Below are 19555 nucleotides of genomic sequence, written 5' to 3'. Positions count from 1 at the left end.
TGTCTTCTTTGAAACAAATATTTTATTTATTTTACTTAGTATGAATTTTTTTTAGTGGAAACCTATTCCTTTTGAACACAAAATTATTAAAATTAAGTTAAAGCTTTCCCTTTAAAAATGCACTCAGGGGCGCCTGGGTGGCGCAGTCGGTTAAGCGTCCGACTTCAGCCAGGTCACGATCTCACGGTCCGTGAGTTCGAGCCCCGCGTCGGGCTCTGGGCTGATGGCTCAGAGCCTGGAGCCTGTTTCCGATTCTGTGTCTCCCTCTCTCTCTCTGCCCCTCCCCCGTTCATGCTCTGTCTCTCTCTGTCCGAAAAATAAATAAACGTGGGAAAAAAAAAATTCTTTAAAAAAAAAATGCACTCATTTATATAGGCAACTTAAAAATACTTTGACATCACAATATGAATCTGACTCAGCTAGTATAGAATATAATATAAAACAAGGGTCCATAAACTAAGAGCCAGATCTGGCCCTCACCTGTTTTTTTACATCTCAAGAGGTAAGAGTGTTTTTTACATTTTTAAACAGTTAGAAAAGAAAAACAGCAACAACTAAAAAGAATGTGCAACTGACTAAATGTGACCTGCAGAGCCTAAGTATTTACTATCTGGCTGTCTATAGAAAAAGTTTGCTGACTCTTGATATAAAATAATAATATATGTCTCATTTCTGATGTCCACACTAGAGCTAATCTTTTATGTAGACTATGTGAATAGTCTATTGAATAAAAAAGACAGTTTCCAGTCAGTAGTTTTATTCTTTTTTTTCCCCCACTGTCATTCTTCCTATAAATTTGATAAGACATTATCTCGATTTTCACTGTCTCTCCCTCTTGACTCTCAGGGTGATCAACAGAAGAAGTGCAGAAACTTGTAATCAGTAGTTTTCCACATTAGAGCAAGAACTCCTTTTTCCAAAAGGAATCTTTAGGGGAAGCACAAGTATAAAAACACTTGAAAAAAGGAGTCAGCAGTGTGAGGATTAATAGTGAGGCAAAGCCCTGCTTCCTCCCCTTCCCTGTCTGTCTTTGTGGCTAAGCAGGAGGGGACTGAAAACAGGGATTTTAGAGCAGTTTGAAAACCATCAGTATAGAACGATGATTAATATCGGATAATTGGTTTGTATATAATTACTCATTTTGTACCTCTGTGATACTCTACATGAATGATATTCAATGAGTGTTCTTTACTTTTACTCTAGGGAAGGAAGGTCTTAGATAAACTATATGAATTGAAAATACATTTTACAACTTTAAAAGGACTTACAGGGCCTGAGAAGTTAGCACCAAGATGTCAAATTGTGAATATTGCAGCAGAAATTTTTCTAAAAAGTGGAAGCCTAGATGGTGCCATTTGGGTATTGAGGGGTAAGTTCTGATATATGTAAGCATAATATAATTTGTTGTTACAAATTCTTGTCTATGTAATTACCTTAAATTGATGTTGAATTGTGAATGGCAGTTTGACCTAATAAACCCTAGTGATCATGTGCATAGGAAAGGTGGTTGATGTGTTAAATGGAAGGAGAAAGTTAACCTCACTTTAAAGAAAAAATCATACGACCCTTTGTTGAAAAGCTAGTTCTTACTTCAGCCCAGGCACCATACTAATAAATGCTTTACATCAATTATCTCAGTTAATTTTCATAGAAACTCTACAAGTTTGGAATTAGTATAACCCCCTTTTTTTGTTAGTTAAAAAATGTCAGAGACATTAAGCCACTTGCCCAAAATGATACAACAAGTAAGAAGTGGAGGCTGGATTCAAACCCAGACAGTCCAGCTTCGGAGCCCAGGCTTCAGCTACCACTGGGGCAGGTAAATCCCTATTGATAATCTGCATGAACTCTTAACCTTTGTACATACAGGGAAACATGACTTCAAGCCAGGACAAGCAAGGTTACTTCCCTAGTAAGTCAATCCATCTAGCAGAAATCACAATGAAATTAAGCCAGGAGAAGCAATTAAGATTGGTTTGCTATGAGGTAAATGAAAACTTAGAGATCACACTGGTAACACAACATGCTACATGATGGTACCTTTGGCTGCTTAAACCATCAGGCAGATTTCATTTGATAAAATGGGATAACAGTGAAGAAACCTCAAGAATCTCTGGGTTTATGGGGCAACTGGGTGGTTCAGTCAGTTAAGCATCTGAACAACTCAGGTCATGATCTCACAGTCCATGGATTCAAGTCCTGCATCAGGATCTGTGCTGACTGACAGCTCAGAGCCTGGAGCCTGCTTCGGATTCTGGGTCTCCCTCTCTCTCTGCCCCTTCCCCACTCATGCTCGCTCTCTCTCTCTCTCTCAAAAATAACCATTAAAGAAATTAAAAATCTCTGGGTTTAGGTGGAAAGATAGAATATATGCACAGGTAGAGCAAATAGATAATCTTTACACTAACACACAAGCACATATACATGCACATACATATGAATATATAATTTATGTATTATATACGTGGAATAATTGCATACATATATGTAATGCCTTGTATTTGTTCGGGGCTGAGAGTTTATGGAATACAGAGGTTCTGAGTGGACTTCAGGATCAAAAGCTTGTTGGAAAGGGTTTTCTCCAACTTAACAAATATAGCCAGTGAAGTTTGCTAAGTGGGGAAGGGTAACCAAAATACAAAAATAGAAATTAGCAAGATGTAAGCCAGAGCTCACAAGCTTTGTTGGAAAGGAGAGATGTGGTGAGAATGGAAAGGTTAAAATGGTTGATAAAAATGAGCATGAGTCACCTTATGATAGGAAATTTCAGCCTAAAAATTCTGGAAAAACCAATCTTTCTCAAACTAGAGCATGAAGGAGGGTTTGTGTGAAGGGTGTAAAATGAACTGTGGAGATTTAAAATGTTTACAATTTTAATGTTCTCTTTAAAAATTCTGTAAGTTATAACACAGGATTTCCTTTTGCAGGGATAATTTCAACTGAAAGTCATTTTCATAAATAAAAATTTACTTCTTCAAAAGAAAGACCCACAGAAGTATACTAAGTTCTCCCCAGAATTATTTTATTGTTAAAAGCATTCTGCAGTAAACAGGCCTTTCTCAAGAAAGGAAATACAAAGGACTCTATCTCACTTGTAATACATGAGTGCAATACTCATAATAAAAATATACATTAAAATTACAAAATACCTGTCAGAGTAGCAAAATAAGAGTTTAGTGATACACTTTTCATGAAAGTATAGAGAAACAGGCATTCACATACATTGTCTTTAGGGGCTTTTTGGCAAAATATCTGTTAAAATCTAATAGTGCATATTTTCTTTTATGTTTCATCTCTATTTCTAGGAATTTCTCCTGCAAACACAAGTTTGTACTGTAAGTTGTCTACAATCTTTTTTTTGAGAGAGAGAGAGAGATTGAGAGAGTGTGCACGAGCAGGGAGAGAGGGATGAAGGAGAGAGTGACAGAGAGAGAGAGAGAGAGAGAGAGAGGATCTCAAGCAGGCTGTATGCTCAGCATGGAGCCCAACTTGGGGCTCGATCCCATGACCCTGGGATCATGACCCACACTAAAGGCAAGAGTCAGATGTTCAACCAAGTAAGCTACCCAGGAACCCCTAGAATATATTTTTTAACCATCACAGTGCTAACAAAGGATTCCACATAACTTAAATGTTTCATTAAGAAAGTACAAGTTGATTAACTGTGTGATAGCCATATGATGGAGTAGAATAAGGCAGATCTGCAGATAATCATTTGGAATGGTCTCCAGGATCTGTTGCCAGATGAAAAAAGGAATGTGCAGAACAGTGTCCACAGTAACGTAAATAAGATGGACACACACGTATTTCCTTTTATATCCTTAAAATATTTTTAGAAGGATGCACAAGAAACAAAGAATGGTGTTTGCTTCTGGAAAGAAGAGTTTAGTGCTTGGAGGACATGGATAGGAGGCAGATTAACTTTTTCCATATGCTTTTTCTATATTTTTTCCTTTTATTTTTCTTTTTTAATTATTTTTTTTCCAAATTTTTATTGAAATAGTATTTAGATAACATACAGTGTAATGTTGGTTTCAGGAGTAGAATTTAGTGATTCATCACCTACGTATACCACCCAGTGCTCATCACAACAAGTGCCCTCCTGTTAATGCCCATTATCCATTTAGCCCATCACCCATCCACCTCCCTTCATCAACCATCAGTTTGTCCTCTATTGTGATAGTCTTTGGGGTGCCTGGCTGGCTTAGTTGGTTAAGTGTCTTGACTTCGGCTCAGGTCATGATCTCATGGTTTATGGGTTCCAGCCCTGCTTTTGCTGTCAGCACAGAGGATGCCTCAGATTCTCTGTCCCACCCCCTTCCCCTGCTCACATTCTTTCTTCCTCTCTCTCTCAAAAATGAACATTAAAAAAAATATTTAAGTCTATTATGGTTTGTTTCCCTCTCTCTTTTTCCCCCTTCCCCTATGTTCATCTGTTTTGCTTCCTAAATTATACATATCTGTGAAATAATAAGGTATTTGTCTTTCTCTGACTTATTTTGCTTAGCATAATACACTCTACCTCCATCCACATCATTGCAAATGGCAAGATGTCATTCTTTGTGATGGTTGCATAATATTCCATTGTATATCTGTACCACATCTTTATCCACTCATCAGTGGACAGACACTTGGACTCTTTCCATAGTTTGGCTATTGTTGATAGTGCTGCTATAAACATCAGTGTACATGTACCCCTTCGAATCTGTATTTTTGTAACCTTTGGGTAAATACCTACTAGTGAATTGCTAGTTCATAGGGTAGTTCTATTTTTAAATTTTTGAGGAATCTCCATACAGTTCTCCAGAGTGGCTACACCAGTTTGCATTTCCACCAACAGTGCAAGAGGGTTCCCTTTCTAGACATCCGTGCCAACATGTGTTGTCTCTTGTGTTGTAAATCTTAGCCATTCTGATAGGTGTGAGGTGGTATCTCACTGTAGTTTTGATTTGTATTTCCCTGATGATGAGTGATGTTGAGCATTTTTTCATGTGTCTGTTAGCTATCTGGATGTCTTGTTTGGAAAAATGTCTATAAATGTCTCCTGCCCATTTCTTAACTGGAATGTTTATTTTGGGGGTATTGAGTTTGATAAGTTCTTAATAGATTTTGGATATTATCTTTCTCAGACATGTCATTTGCAAATATCTTCTCCCATTCTGTAGGTTGCCTTTTAGTTTTGTTGATTGTTTTCCTTTGCTATGCAGAAGTTTTTTATTTTGATGAGGTCTGAATCGTTCATTTTTGCTTTTGTTTCCCTTGCCTCTGAAGACATGTCTAGTAAGAAGTTGCTATGACTGAGGCCAGGGAGGTTGCTCGCTGTGTTCTCTAGGATTTTGATGGTTTCCTTCTCACATTTAAGTGTTTCATCCATCTTGAATTTCTTTTTGTGTATGGTATAAGAAAGTAGTCCAGTTTCATTCTTCTGCATGTTGCTGTCCAGTTTTCCCAGTACCATTTGCTGATGAGATTGTCTTTTTTTCCATTGGATATACTCTTCTGCTTTGTCAAAGATTGGTTGACCACATACTTGTGGGTCTAATTCTGGGTTTTCTGTTCTGTGCCATTGATCTGTGTCTGTTTTTGTGTCAGTACCATACTGTATTGATAACTGCAGCTTTGTAATACAGCTTGAAGTCCAGAATTGTGATGCCTCCCACTTTCCTTTTTCTTTTTTTTTTTTTAATGTTTATTTGTTTTTGAGAGAGAGAGCATGAGCAGGGGAGGAGCAGAGAGACGGGAGACACAGAATCTGAAGGAGGCTCCAGGCTCTGAGCTGTCAGCACAGAGCCTGACACAGGGCTTGAACTCATGAACCATGAGAGCATGACCTGGGCCAAAGTTGGGCGCTTAACCTGACTGAGCCACCCAGGCGCCCTTCCTTTTCTTTTTCAGGATTGCTTTGTCTATTGGAGGTCTTTCGTGGTTCCATACCAATTTTAGGGTTGTTTGCTCTAGTTCTGTGAAAAATGCTGGTGGTATTTTGATAGGGATTGCATTAAATGTGTAGACAACTTTGGGTAGTATCGACATTATAACAATGTTTGTTCTTTCAATCCACAAGCATGGAATGTTTTTCCATTTCTTTGTGTCCTCTTTAATTTCTTTTTTTTTAATTTTTTTAACCTTGATTTTTTATTTTTTAAAATTTACATCCAAATTAGTTAGTATATAGTGAAGCAGTGATTTCAGTAGATTCCTTAATGCCCCTTACCCATTTAGCCCATCCCCCCTCCCACAACCCCTCTAGTAACCCTCAGTTTGTTCTCCATATTTATGAGTCTCTTTTGTTTTGTCCCCCTCCATGTTTTTGTATTATTTTTGTTTCCCTTCCCTTATGTTCATCGGTTTTGTCTCTTAAAGTCCTCATATGAGTGAAGTCATATGATTTTTGTCTTTCTCTGACTAATTTCGCTTAGCATAATACCCTCCAGTTCCATCCACGTAGTTGCAAATGGCAAGATTTCATTCTTTTTGATTGCTGAGTAATACTCCATTGTATATATATACCACATTTTCTTTATCCATTCATCCATCGATGGACATTTGGGCTCTTTCCATACTTTGGCTATTGTTGATAGTGTTGCTATAAACATAGGGGTGTGTCCTCTTTAATTTCTTTCATAAGTGTTCTATAGTTTTCAGAGTACCGATTTTTTACCTCTTTTGTTAGGTTTATTCCAAGGTATCTATGGTTTTTGGTGCAATTTTAAATGGGATTGCAAATTCCTTGATTTCTTTTTCTTCTGCTTCTTTTGGTGTGTAGAAATGGCAACAGATTTCTGAACATTGATTTTATATCCTGCAACTTTGTTGAACTTATATATTAGTTCTGGCAATTTTTGGTGAAGTCTTTTAGGTTTTCTATATAGAATATCATGTCATCTGCAAAGAGCAAAGGTTTGACTTCTTCATTGCCGATTTGGATGCTTTTCATTTCTTTTTGTTGTCTGATTGGTGAGGCTAAGACTTCCAATACTATGGTAAGTAACAGTGGTGAGAGTAGACATCACTGTCTTTTTCCTGGCTATACAGGAAAAGCTCTCAGTTTTTCTCCACTGAGGATAATATTGGCTGGGGGTCTTTTGTATATGGCCTTTATGATGTTGAGGTATGTTCCATGTATACCTACTTTGTTGAGCATTTTTGTCAAGAGTGGAGGCTATGTTTTGTCAAATGCTTTTTTTTTTTAATCTATTGAGAGGATATATGGTTCTTTTCTTTTATTGTGGTGTATCACATTGATTTGCAAATATTGAACCAGCCCTACAGCCCAGGAATAAGTCCCACTTAATTGTGGTAAATAATTCTTTTAATGTATTGTTGGATTTGATTTGTTAGTATCTTGTTGAGAATTTTTGCATCCATGTTCATCAGGGATATTGGCCTGTAAGTCTCCTTTATAGTGGGGTCTTTGTCTGGTTTTGGATTCAAGGTGATGCTGTCCTCATAGAATGAATTTGGAAGTTTTCCTTTCATTTCTGTTTTTTGGAAGTTTGAGAAGAATAGGTATTAACTCTTAAATGTCTGGTACAATTTCCCTGGGAAGCCATCTGGCACAGGACTTTTATTTGTTGGGAGATTTTTGATTACTGATTCCGTTTCTTTGCTGGTTTGGGTTTGTTCAGATTTTCTGTTTCTTCCTGTTTCAGTTTTGGTTGTTTGTGTGTTTCTAAGAATTTGACCATTTCTTCCACATTGACCAGTTTGTTGGCATATAATTTGTAATATTCTCATAATTTTATATTTCTGTGATGTTGGTTGTGATCGCTCCTCTTTCATTTGTGACTTTATTTGTTTATTTTATTTTTGATAAGTCTGACTAGGGGTTTATCAATTTTATTAATTCTTTCTGAGAACCAGCTCTTAGTTTCATTGATCTGTTCTACTGGGTTTTTTGTTTGTTTCTATTTATTTCTGCTCAAATCATTATTACTTCCTCTATTCTGCTGGATTTAGGCTTTATTTGCTGTTCCTTTTCTACCCTCTTTAGGTGTAATTTAAGTTGTTTATTTGAGGCATGTCTTACTTCTTGAGGTAGGCCTGTATTACGGTATACTTCCCTCTTAGGACCACCTTTGCCATATCCCAAAGGTTTTGGACTATCATGTTTTCATTTTCATTTGCTTCCATGTATTTTTTTAAATTTCTTCTTTAATTTCCTGGTTATCCCATTTATCCTTTAGTAGGAGTTTAGTCTCCAATAATTTGCAGTCTTTCCAAATTTTTTCTTATGGCTGACTTCAGGTTTCATAATGTTGTGGTCTGAAAATACGCATGGTATGATCTCAGTTTTTTGTACTTGTTGAGAGCTGATTTGTGATCCAGTATGTGATCTAATCTGTAGAATGTTCCATGGTCACTCGAGAAGAATGTGTATACTCCAGCTTTAGGATGAAAAGTTCTGAATATATCTGTTAAGTCTATCTGGTCCAGTGTGTCATTCAAGGCTATTGTTTCTTTGTTGATCTGCTTAGATGATCTATCCATTGTTGTAAGTGGCATGTTAAAGTCCTTTACTATTATTGTATTATTATCACTGGGTTTCTTTATGTTTGTTATTAATTGATTTATATATTTGGGCGCATAAATGTTTACAATTGTTAGATCTTCTTGATAGGTAGGTCCCTTAATTATGGTATAATGCCCTTCTTCATCTCACATTACAGTCTTTGGTTTAAAATCTGGTTTGTCTAAGTATGGCTACTCTGGCTTTGTTTTGGCATCTGTTAGCATGATAAATCATTATCCATCCTCTCACTTTCAGTCTGTAGGTGTCTTTAGGTCTAAAGTGATCCTCTTAGGGGCACCTGGGTGGCTCAGTAGGTTGAGCGTCCCACTTCAGCTCAGGTCATGATCTCTCGGTTCTTGAGTTCAAGCCCCGCATTGGGCTCTGTGCTGACAGCTCAGAGCCTGGAGCCTGCTTTGGATTCTGTGTCTCCTTCTCTCTCTGCCCCTCCCCTGCTCATGCTCTGTCTCTCAAAAATGAATAAATAAACAAAAAAAGAAGTCTTAAAAAAATAAAGTGATCCTCTTGTAGGCACCACGTAGATGGGTCTTGTTTGTTTATCCATTCTGATACCCTGTGTCCTTTGATTTGAGCTTTTAGTCCATTATATTTAGACCTATTATTGATAGATGTCAATTTGGTGGCATTGTGTTATCTATAAAGTTGGTGTTTCTGGTGATGTTCTCTCTTCCTTTCTAGTCGTTATGCTTTTGCTCTTTTTTTCCCACTTCAAAGAGTCCCCTTTAATATTTCTTGCAGGGCTGGGTTAGTGGTCATGAACTCCTTTAGTTTTTGTTTGGGAAACTGTCTTTCCTGTATTCTGCATGACAGCCTTGCTGCATAAAGTATTCTTGGCTGCATACTTTTCCCATTTAGCACATTGAGTATATCGTGCCATTCTCTCCTGGCCTGCCAAGTTTCTGGACAGATCTGCTGCAAACCAATCTGTCTTGCTTTGCAGGTTAAGGATTTTTTTTACCCTTGCTTCTTTCAGGATTCCTTCTTTATATGAGCATTTTGTGAATTCCACTATGAGGGGTCTTGGTGATGACTGGCTTTTGTTGAATTTAATGGGAATTCTCTGTGGTTCTAATGGATTTGGATCTGTGTTCTTCCTTAGATTAGGGAGGTTTTCAGCTATAATTTGCTCATATAAACTTTCTGCTCCTTTCTCTTTCTCTTTTTCTTCTGGGACTCCTATGATAGGAATGTTGTTGTGCTTTAAGGAGTCACTGAGTTCCCTAAGTCTACATCCATGATCCGGTACCTTTCTTTCCTTCTTTTTTTCAGCTCCAGTATTTCCCATAATTTTATCTTCTGTATCACTCATTTGTTCTTCTGCTTCCTTGTTGTCATTACACCCAGTCGGTTTTGCATCTTAGTTATAATATTTTTCATTTTGACTGGACTAGTTTTTAGGTTATTTTATCTGTGCAGTAAGGGATTCTCTAGTGTTTTCTATGCTTTTCTCAAGCCCAGCTAGTATCCTTATAATTATTATTTTAAATTCTGATTTGGACATCTTACTTATATTTGTATTGATTAAATCCCTGGCCATGATTTCATCCAGTTCTTTCTTTTGGTGTGAATTCATCCATCTTGTCATTTTGTCTGAGTCACTGTGTGTGTGTGGGGGGGGGGGGGGGATTGTTAGGAAAGCTTGTCGTATTCCTGCTCCTGAGAGTAATGGCTATATTAAGAAGAAGTTCAAAAAAAAGAAAGAAAGGAAGGAAGCTAGATCCTAGGTGTATTTTGGTCTGCTTATTAAAAGAAACTAGATCAAAAAAAAAAAAAAAAGGCAGCTGGATCCTATCTCCCCTAGAGCTGAAGCTTTGCAGCACTCTATGATCAGTAGACTTAGTGCATAAGAGGGGTTTGTGCTGGTCCCATGATGGTGGGGCCTGCAGTGATGATTCTCAGGTGGACTTGCCCCAGTGGAGATGCACAGCAGGGCCTTGGTGTAAGCTGCTCTTGCCTACACTGGGTGGCACTGTTTTGCTCACTGAAGGACCTCAGTGCTGGTGTGGGGGAGGGAGGGTAATGGCTTAGCCCCGCTCTCTCCTCCTTCCCCAGAGCAGGAAGCTCACACCCACCACTCTTTAGGAAGCTGGCACAGAAGAGCAGATATTCACCCCTTTTGTGTCCCCAGCTTCTGTCAGATTCCTGCCTTCACCCTGCCAGTGTCCGAGCTGTCTACCTGCCAGGTGACACTGTATTCCTATGTTTTATCTCAGGCACACAGGTGGGTTTCAAAACTCCAAATTTCAGAGATCCAAGCTGCTCGGACCCGTGCTGACCCTCTGGGGGAGGCTTTCACTGTACTATTGCATTTGCTGGTTTGTTATAGAAAAATGGTCACGATACAGCTCAGCAGTTTGGAGTTTCTGTAAAGCACAGCACAAAATTGGCACCAAGATTTGCTTCCCCTGCTTGTGTCTTTGTTCCTATGCTTGAGAACAGGGCAACCCATGGGTGCTGCCAGTTGTTTTGTCCCCGCAGAGGCTGTGCGGCCACTCCCAAATGTACTCCTAGCAGGGGAACTGTTTCTTCCCATGTGACCCAGGGAATCCTCAGATCTTGCTGGCCTCTCCCAGGTCTTCATAGTCTTTCCCCACCGGGGCCACAAGGCACAACCATGGTGCAGACCTTCAAAGCTTCAGACTGTGCTCCACTGCTCTCCTTTTCCTAGTCAGTGGTCTTGGGGAAAGAGTTTTCTTGTGCAGTCCCCTGCATGTGCTCGTCGCTCCGCACTGCCCCCGCCCCCTCTTTCTCTTTCTTATATTCTCTCATCTCTCCATCATCAGGACTCCCTCCCCTTCACAGCACCTGCAGTTCTTTGCTTTCCAAATCTACTCTCCGTAGCTCCTATCTTCCACGATGTGGCCTTTTGTAGCCATTTTCTCCCTCTAGTTGTGCAGTTTTGCTCTCTCAGTCCTCAGATCGATTTCTTGGGTGCTCAGAATGATTGGATATTTATCTGGCTGTGTTCAAGGGACAAGGGAAGTTTAGGGTCCCCCTGCTCCTCTGCCATCTTATTTCTCTATATTTTTTCCTTTTGAAAACCTGTGCACTTATTACCTACTACACTTTTTATAGAAGGGTTATACATTACTTGTGTTGGAGAAATGCAGAATATTTTACTCATTTTAGTTAGTGGCAGACTTTATGATGAGAAATCTATTGTTTTGGCTTTTCAGTTTGACATTTAAAACTCTCAGCACTAGTAGCTTGTATCTTGGCAAATGAACAATAAATTCCTGCCTTCTCCCCTTACCAGAGTAAAAAAAAAAAAAAAAAAAAAAAAAAGCCTTTAAACCATAATTTATAATCATGGCTTAGAGGCTGAAAAATAAGTGTCCTAACTCCCTAGAATATACATTTTGTAAAAAGTTATGCCATTTATTGAGAAGCTGCCTTTGAACTTTAAAATAAATTTTATTGCCTCAACATAAGTAACACATGTTCATTAGCAACCAGTAGGAAAAGGTAGATAAGAAAAACTGATGATAAAAATTCCTTATTCAGTCCACCCAGAAATGACTGTTAACCACTTTAACGTTACTACACAGACTCCTTTTGTACCTTGCAATGTTTTGTTCAGGGAACAGTCTTTCTTTTTTTTTTTTTTTTTTTTTTTTTTTAACGTTTATTTATTTTTGAGACAGAGAGAGATAGAGCATGAACGGGGGAGGGTCAGAGAGAGAGAGGGAGACACAGAATCCGAAACAGGCTCCAGGCTCTGAGCTGTCAGCACAGAGTCCGAAGTGGGGCTCAAACTCACGGACCACGAGATCATGACCTGAGCTGAAGTCAGACACTTAACCGACTGAGCCACCTAGGCGCCCCTAGGGAACAGTCTTTCTGTGGACATCTTCTGTGTAAAGGAATGTTCTTCTATAACGTCACTTAATGGGATGCTTAGTTTTCCATCTTACGAAAAAATATATATAAGTGTATAAATGTAGATACATAAATATATCCATAGACCCACATTTCTTCATCTAGCTTGTTTCTAGATGTCCATCATAAATAATAATCCATGCTAAACATTCCTGCTAATATTACATCCTTAGGATAAATTCTGACAATTGCTGGGTTAAAGTATAAGGCAGTTTAAAGCTTTTTGGTAAATGTTGGTAGATTTGCCCTTATTCCCATTAAGATTTGCATCAAGTTATCTTGAGTTTATTAGAAACCCTCCCTTTGTAAGAAAATCCTAGAGAACTATTACATAGGTATCTCTTCTATAAAGACATTGTCCTTTTAGGGGTCATAGGTGCATATAAACAGTCCAAGAGTTAGTGCCGAATATTATGGTTTTTAGTTGTCAGACAGACTGGTACTTTCCAGTCTATGCAATCCCTAATCTGGCCATTCAATACTTTCCATTCCAGGTCTTATCTCTGCAAGTGGAATATAAAAGTACCCTACACCTTTAGAAAGTTTGTAGTAATTACTCTTACCAGCATGTGAAGATGCATGTTATGAAACACCCTCACCAATACTATTTTTTGAATACTATTTTTCTTTTCTCTTTGCTAGTTTGACAGAGAAAAAGTGATATTTGTTGCTTTACTTTGCATTTAATTGCTTATTAGAAAATTTAACTCTTTCCCCTTTTTACCATTTTTACTTATTCTTTTGTGGATTATTCATGTTCTTGGTCTGTTTTCTTTTTTTTTTTTTTTAATTTTTTTTCTTTTTACATTTATTTATTTTTTGATAGAGACAGAGCACAGTGGGGGAGGGTCAGAGAGAGGGAGACACAGAATCCAAAGCAGGCTCCAGGCTCTGAGCTGTCAGCACAGAGCCCGACGCGGGGCTCGAACTCACAAACTGCGAGATCATGACCTGAGCCGAAGTCAGACGTTTAACTGACTGAGCCACCCAGGTGCCCCTCTTGGTCTGTTTTCAAATTTTAATATATCTCTTCATTATTGATTTAATAATAATGTAATTATTTGCTATATACCAAGCATTGTGCTAAGTGTGTTACTTGTGTCATCTCATTTAATCAACACTAACCCTATTAAGTAGATGATGGTATCCCAAGATGAAGGCGCTGAGGCACAGAGAAGATCACACAGCAATTCCAATCTAGGTCTGATTGCAGAGTCCATATATTAAAACCTTATACCACTGTTATTTCCCTAATCTTTCATTTAAATGGACTTTGTAAAATTGCAACCAAGGGGGAAGCACAAACCACAGAAACAGACCTGGATCTGACCTAGTCAGCCACCTGAGCAAAGTGGTGATTCTGATCTTGTTTTTATAAATCTGAGACAGTAGTTCTCAAAGTTGGCCATCAGAACACCCTGAAAGACTGTTAAAACACAGATTGCTTGGTCCATTCCCAGATTTTCTGATTCATTAAATCTGGGATGGGTCCTGGGAATTTGCATTTCTTACAAGTTCTCAGAGGTTACTGATGATGATGCTAGTCTGGGACCTCACTTTGAAGACCACTACCCTATAGCTCTCTTGTGTGGGCATTTCTCACACCTCCCCTGTATCCCTAAACCACACTTCCTCAAGTCACTCCCCTAGTTTGTTAACCAGTGCTACAAGCATTACCATTTTTATTATGTATTATTTATGGATTTTCTACATTTAACTCTCTTTGTACCTTCCTAGGGAGGAAATGGCTGGAGATGTTTTTGTTTTAGATTTTTTTTTCTAGTTTTGTTGAGATATAATTGACATACAGCACTGTGTAAGTTTAAGGAGTATAGCATAATGACATATATGTTGTGAATTGTGATTGGCACAATATAGTTAACATCCATCATCTCCTATAGATAGAAAAAAAAAAAGAAAAATACATTTTTTCCCTTGTGATGAGAACTCTTAGGATCTACTCTCAACAACTTTCCTGGATGTTATACAGCAATGTTAACTATAGTCACCGTGTTATGGTACATTACATCTCCAGTATTCCTTACAACTGGAAGTTTGTGCCTTTTGACCACCTTCATCCATTTCCCCACCCTCACCCCCACCTCTGGTAACCACAAATCCAATCTCTTTTTCTATGATTCTAAGATTTCACATACCAGTGAGATCATGCAGTGTTTCTCTTTCTGTATTTCACTTACTTCACTTTGCCTAATGCTCTCAAGGTCCATCTATATTGTTTTAGGCTAGACTTGTTTAAAGCATAGATGTGTGTGTGTTTTTTTGTTTATTTAGGAAAGTGTTACCCTTTTTTATATAGGAAATATAGCATAAAGTTTAGCTTGAACACCTAGACCAGTGACTGCCACTGCAGTACTAATATAAGCATATAAACAATGTTAATATTTAAAAACTGCATCATCTTTATTTTCAATCAGTGGATAGCTCTGTTCAGAACAGTGTTATGTTAGGCCAGGCCATGTTTAATCTCTGTTTTCATACAGAAGTTTCACTTATAACTACTTATGTAGGCATAGCCATTATTTAGGTCATTAACACTTCTTTCCCAGGTAATTTTCACCAAATGTGAACACTGGTCATTTTCAGTGATGGGATATTCAATTTTTGTTAATTTCTTCTTTATACTTCTCTGTTTTAATTTTTTGTAGTGATTGTGTGTGTGTGTGTGTGTGTGTGTGTGTGTGTGTATATATATATAATGTTTATTTTTGAGAGAGAGAGAGACAGAATGCAAGCTGGGGAGGGGAAGAGAGAAAGGGATACACAGAATGCCAAGTAGGCTCCAGGCTCTGAGCTGTCAGTGCAGAAGGGAGCTCAAACTTCCAGACTGCAAGATCATGACCTGAGCCTAAGTCTGACGCTTAACCAACTGAGCCATACAGGCACCTCTGTGATTGTTTATATTTTTTTTTAAATTTTTTTTTTAACGTTTATTTATTTATGGGACAGAGAGAGACAGAGCATGAATGGGGGAGGGGCAGAGAGAGAGGGAGACACAGAATCGGAAACAGGCTCCAGGCTCTGAGCCATCAGCCCAGAGCCCGACGCGGGGCTCAAACTCCCGGACCGCGAGATCGTGACCTGAGCTGAAGTCGGACGCTCAACCGACTGAGCCACCCAGGCGCCCCTGTTTATATTTTTTAAATAAACATTATTTTAGGGGCACCTGGGTGGCTCAATTGGTTAAGCGTCCGACTCTTGGTTTCAGCTCGGATCATGATCTCATGATCTCACACTTCGTGAGTTTCAGCCCCACATCGGGCTTTGCGCTGACCATGCAGAGCCTGCTTGGGTCATTCTCTCTGCCCTTCCTTCACTCTCTCTCTCTGTCTCTCTCAGAAATAAGTAAATAAACTTTAAAAAGTAATTTTTTAAAATAAACATTATTTTAGAAGTAAATCAACCAGCTTGGCCTCATCCTGAACAGTATTTCTGAAATTGCCTGTTTAATGTGGTTTTTATACTTGATGCACTCTTTTATTGTTACAGTTTTTATAGTACACAATCAAATAGGTTATTAACATTATAATGTGATCTAAAAATCAGTTCAGGTACTTATCATCAATGATGTATATATCACACTTAGAAAATATTATACTGTAAATTATGTCCCTTTGTATTATGATAGTTTTACATATTAAAGGTATTAGTCCTTCATCTGTTGGATATTTGCACATATTTTTCTCAGCTTTTCATTTTCCTTTAACTTTATGATTTTTTTTGCATTTTTGTTTTTCTTCTGTTGTCCCCCTGACATTTTTTCTACCTAACATAAACTGTTTTTATTTTTTTAGTGTTCTCTTTTTAGTATAGCTTTTTATTTTTTTAATATTTTTTTTTAGTATACCTGACACCAATGTTACATTAGTTTCAAGTGTACGACATAGTGACTCAACATCTCTATACATTATGCTTATGTTCACCACAGCTATACGTCTGTCACCATACAACACTATTACAATACCGTTGACTATATTCCCTTTGCTATACCTTTTATTCCCATTACTTTTTGTTTTGTATCATGGTTTAGGCACTCCTTAGCTATCTCAAAATTATATATTTACCCATGTTCTTCAAATTTTTTCATTCATTACTAGTTTTAAATTTTGATATGAAATGGGAACACAATTGTATTTATTTCCCCAAAATGTCCCAACTCACCCTTTACTCACTTATTTAAAATGCCACTTTTATCATTTATTAGAATCTTGTATCTGCTTAGGTGTGTTTCTATACTTGTCTTCTCTCCCAGGGATCTGTTTCTATGGTATCACCAAACTCTTTTTAGTTAATGTAGCTTTAGAATATCTGTAATATCTATTTAGGCAACACCACTTTTACTCCTCTTTTCCAAATTATTGTTCACATTCTCAAGTGCTTATTCTTTTAGATGAATTTCAGCTATTGAATTTTTCATATAGTTCTGTAAGGAAATTTGATTGGGATTATGTTAAATGTATATATTAAAAGGAGAAAGGTATCTTTAGATATTCTTTATGGTATATGTAGCATTCACTATGGTAGTCAAGGATAGTTATTTGATAGTCTCACTGACTAGCCTGGAAATTCATTCACTGCAGACCATCTTCATATTAATAGTCTTCATATTCTCAGTGCCTTGTATTCAAAATCTTGCATGAGTCAAATGACTAAATATGCATATGTTGGAAGGTAAGTGGATAAAGAATGGCTATTATAGAAAATTTGCTTGCATTTTGACTCAGACTTTTTAGACAAATGGAAAATATTCCCAACCGTCGAAGAGTGAAAAACATGAGGGTTAATGCAATAAGGACTTCTATCACCATAAAACTAGTATTAAAGTACGCTAGTAAACTGGTCTTTGTTTTTGAAAATTTAATTCTCATAAGAGGTCTTATAAAATTTCTCAAAAGTGTTTATGCTGATAGAGTTGTGAATGGGGTGGATTAGTTAAAAGTCTAAATGACTACCCAGTTACCAGTTTCAGTTAACTCTAGTACATAAAATGACCAGCTTATTCAGAGTTTTTAATATAGCTACACCGTGTGGTAAGATTTCAAAATGAAGCTCCTAAAATACCATCTATTCTTTCAAAAACTGTGACCATTATTCTACCTTAACGATAAAAAATGAGTGCTAAAGAAGAGTGCAGTTGTTGTGAGAAAGGTCCACATAGTCTACTTTTTGTAAGTGTGACATTTCTACCAGATAGATCATTAACAAAAAACAATTGAACTTATTTGATAAAAATAAAATTCAGTTTATAAGGAATGGTGATTTAGCGGTTTTACTTTGGGGAATTATGGGGGAAGATGGGAATTATGCTTAACCAATGTTTTATGCAGTCTTTCAAAAGATAACAAGTTCATTTAAATTTCTCTATAAAGGAAAGTTTAAGCAGATTTGGAAGTAAATTAATGGAAATATCTGTTTAAATGAGCTAAGATTCATAAAGCACCAATATTTGTAAAACATTGCCTAACACATAGCATAAGGCAATTCAGTCAGTCAATCAGTCTGTCAGATGGGCTCTACTAATTTAAAAACTAGCTCCTGTTTTAAAGTTATACTGGGTAATTAAGCCTTTATTTTGGCATTTGTGTACATGAATTACCAAATCTCCCTTCAATACTTTTTGTATTCACTGTGCTGGGAAGGCCCCCAAAGAAAAAGAAAACGTGACTCCTATACTTAGTACAGTTAAAAAACAGGGAAATATGAGTTAAGTGTTATAACAATGTTTCGTTTATGTATCTGGTGTATGATGATTGAGAGAATTAGGCAAATGATAAAATATTGACATTTCTAATATTTTAGTACCTCAGTGTTCTGTATGATAGTCTCCTATTGTTTTTCTCAATGTGCAAATCAAGGCAGAAATTAAGGAACTTCAGCGTTATAGGTAATATTCTCTTTTTTTTTAAGCTGTGTGAAGCGTGCATAGAAGTTTGTTATTTTGCTTTTATAACTTACATACATTATATATTGTGCACATATCAACTATCTTGTAATAAAAATTATGTAAGAAATTGGGGGGGGAAGCTGTTCCCCAAAATGCCAAAAACTAATTAATTTATGTATTCTTTATTATAAAATTGTTAAACTTGTCCACACAAATATTTTACATTATAACAAATAATTTACTACAAAAGAAACATTTTTGTCATGTAAAAATAAACATTAACCTTAGAGTTAAAAACTGAGTTAGTACACTTAGAAAAATGAAAAATTAAAAAATAAGTATAACAAAGTACTCATTCGTTTGTATCCCCTTAGGACAGTGACCATTACTATACAAGTTGTTTCTAATAAATTTGAGTTATTGTTATCTTTTCTGAATACACATAAATTTTGATACTTAACAAAACATATTTGAAAACATTAGTTGTCATTATACTCTTAAGTGTAATTTACATAGTATAAAGTATTAGTACTTTTTTCTTTTTGGAAGAATCAGAATGGATCATCAATACACCACTGTGGCCTTGTGATAGACTGGATGTACTCAATCGACATAATCTGCTCTGTACAATTGCACATGAAATCTTAGCCAAGAGCCTTTATAGACAGACATTTGAAGTTTTGCAAAATCTACCAGGTTTTCAAAATTCTCAAGGTATGTTTTTTTAAAAGCCTCAATTCTAATGTCCATCTGGTGTTTAAATAAGAAACCATTCTCTACCTGTTTTGGTTGAGTTTTATATTCCAGCATATATTTTTAATGAAATTATTTTCTGTAAAATGTGTTCTCTGCAAATTCAATATGTTTTTCTTTTTTCTTTCTCTTTTTTGTTGTTTTTTTGTTTTTGTTTTTGTTTTTGTTTTTTTTCAAAAGCAGAGATGCTTACCTTTGGGTTGTCAGCCATTCCCTCCCTCAACTGTTTTCATCAGTCCCCTTTCCCTCTCTGTCAGGTCAGCAGCAAACAATAATGCCCCAGCAAGTTTTGTGTCGTAAAAGAATTCATTGCATTAGAATAATGAAGAATACTTTTTCTTTTATTACTTAACATTAAATACAGAGCTTAGTTTCCATTACCTTGGAACAAAGGAAAATATGAAATAAATGGAAGAAATGACAAGTTCAAAGAAAGGGAATATTAATGTGGACAATAGTAGGTAGTGTTCTCGAATCCTGACACTCAAGTT

At 36.9% G+C, this 19555-nt stretch overlaps 1 protein-coding gene across 5 annotated transcripts in view; it reads left to right on the top strand.

Annotated features, from left to right (window-relative positions):
• TOPAZ1 (testis and ovary specific TOPAZ 1) overlaps positions 1–19555 on the top strand; it is a 102527-nt gene that overhangs the window by 71876 nt on the left and 11096 nt on the right. For all 5 annotated transcript variants that reach the window (XM_047876596.1, XM_047876593.1, XM_047876595.1 and 2 more), the window contains 2 exons: positions 1204–1369; positions 18861–19025. In XM_047876596.1, the coding sequence (XP_047732552.1) occupies positions 1204–1369; positions 18861–19025 (331 nt within the window). The remainder of the gene's footprint in view (positions 1–1203; positions 1370–18860; positions 19026–19555) is intronic.

The sequence above is a fragment of the Prionailurus viverrinus genome, chromosome C2 (assembly GCF_022837055.1).
Source record: "Prionailurus viverrinus isolate Anna chromosome C2, UM_Priviv_1.0, whole genome shotgun sequence".
In the NCBI taxonomy this organism is placed as follows: Eukaryota; Metazoa; Chordata; class Mammalia; order Carnivora; family Felidae; genus Prionailurus; species Prionailurus viverrinus.
This window is presented reverse-complemented; position numbering and strand designations above follow the sequence as displayed.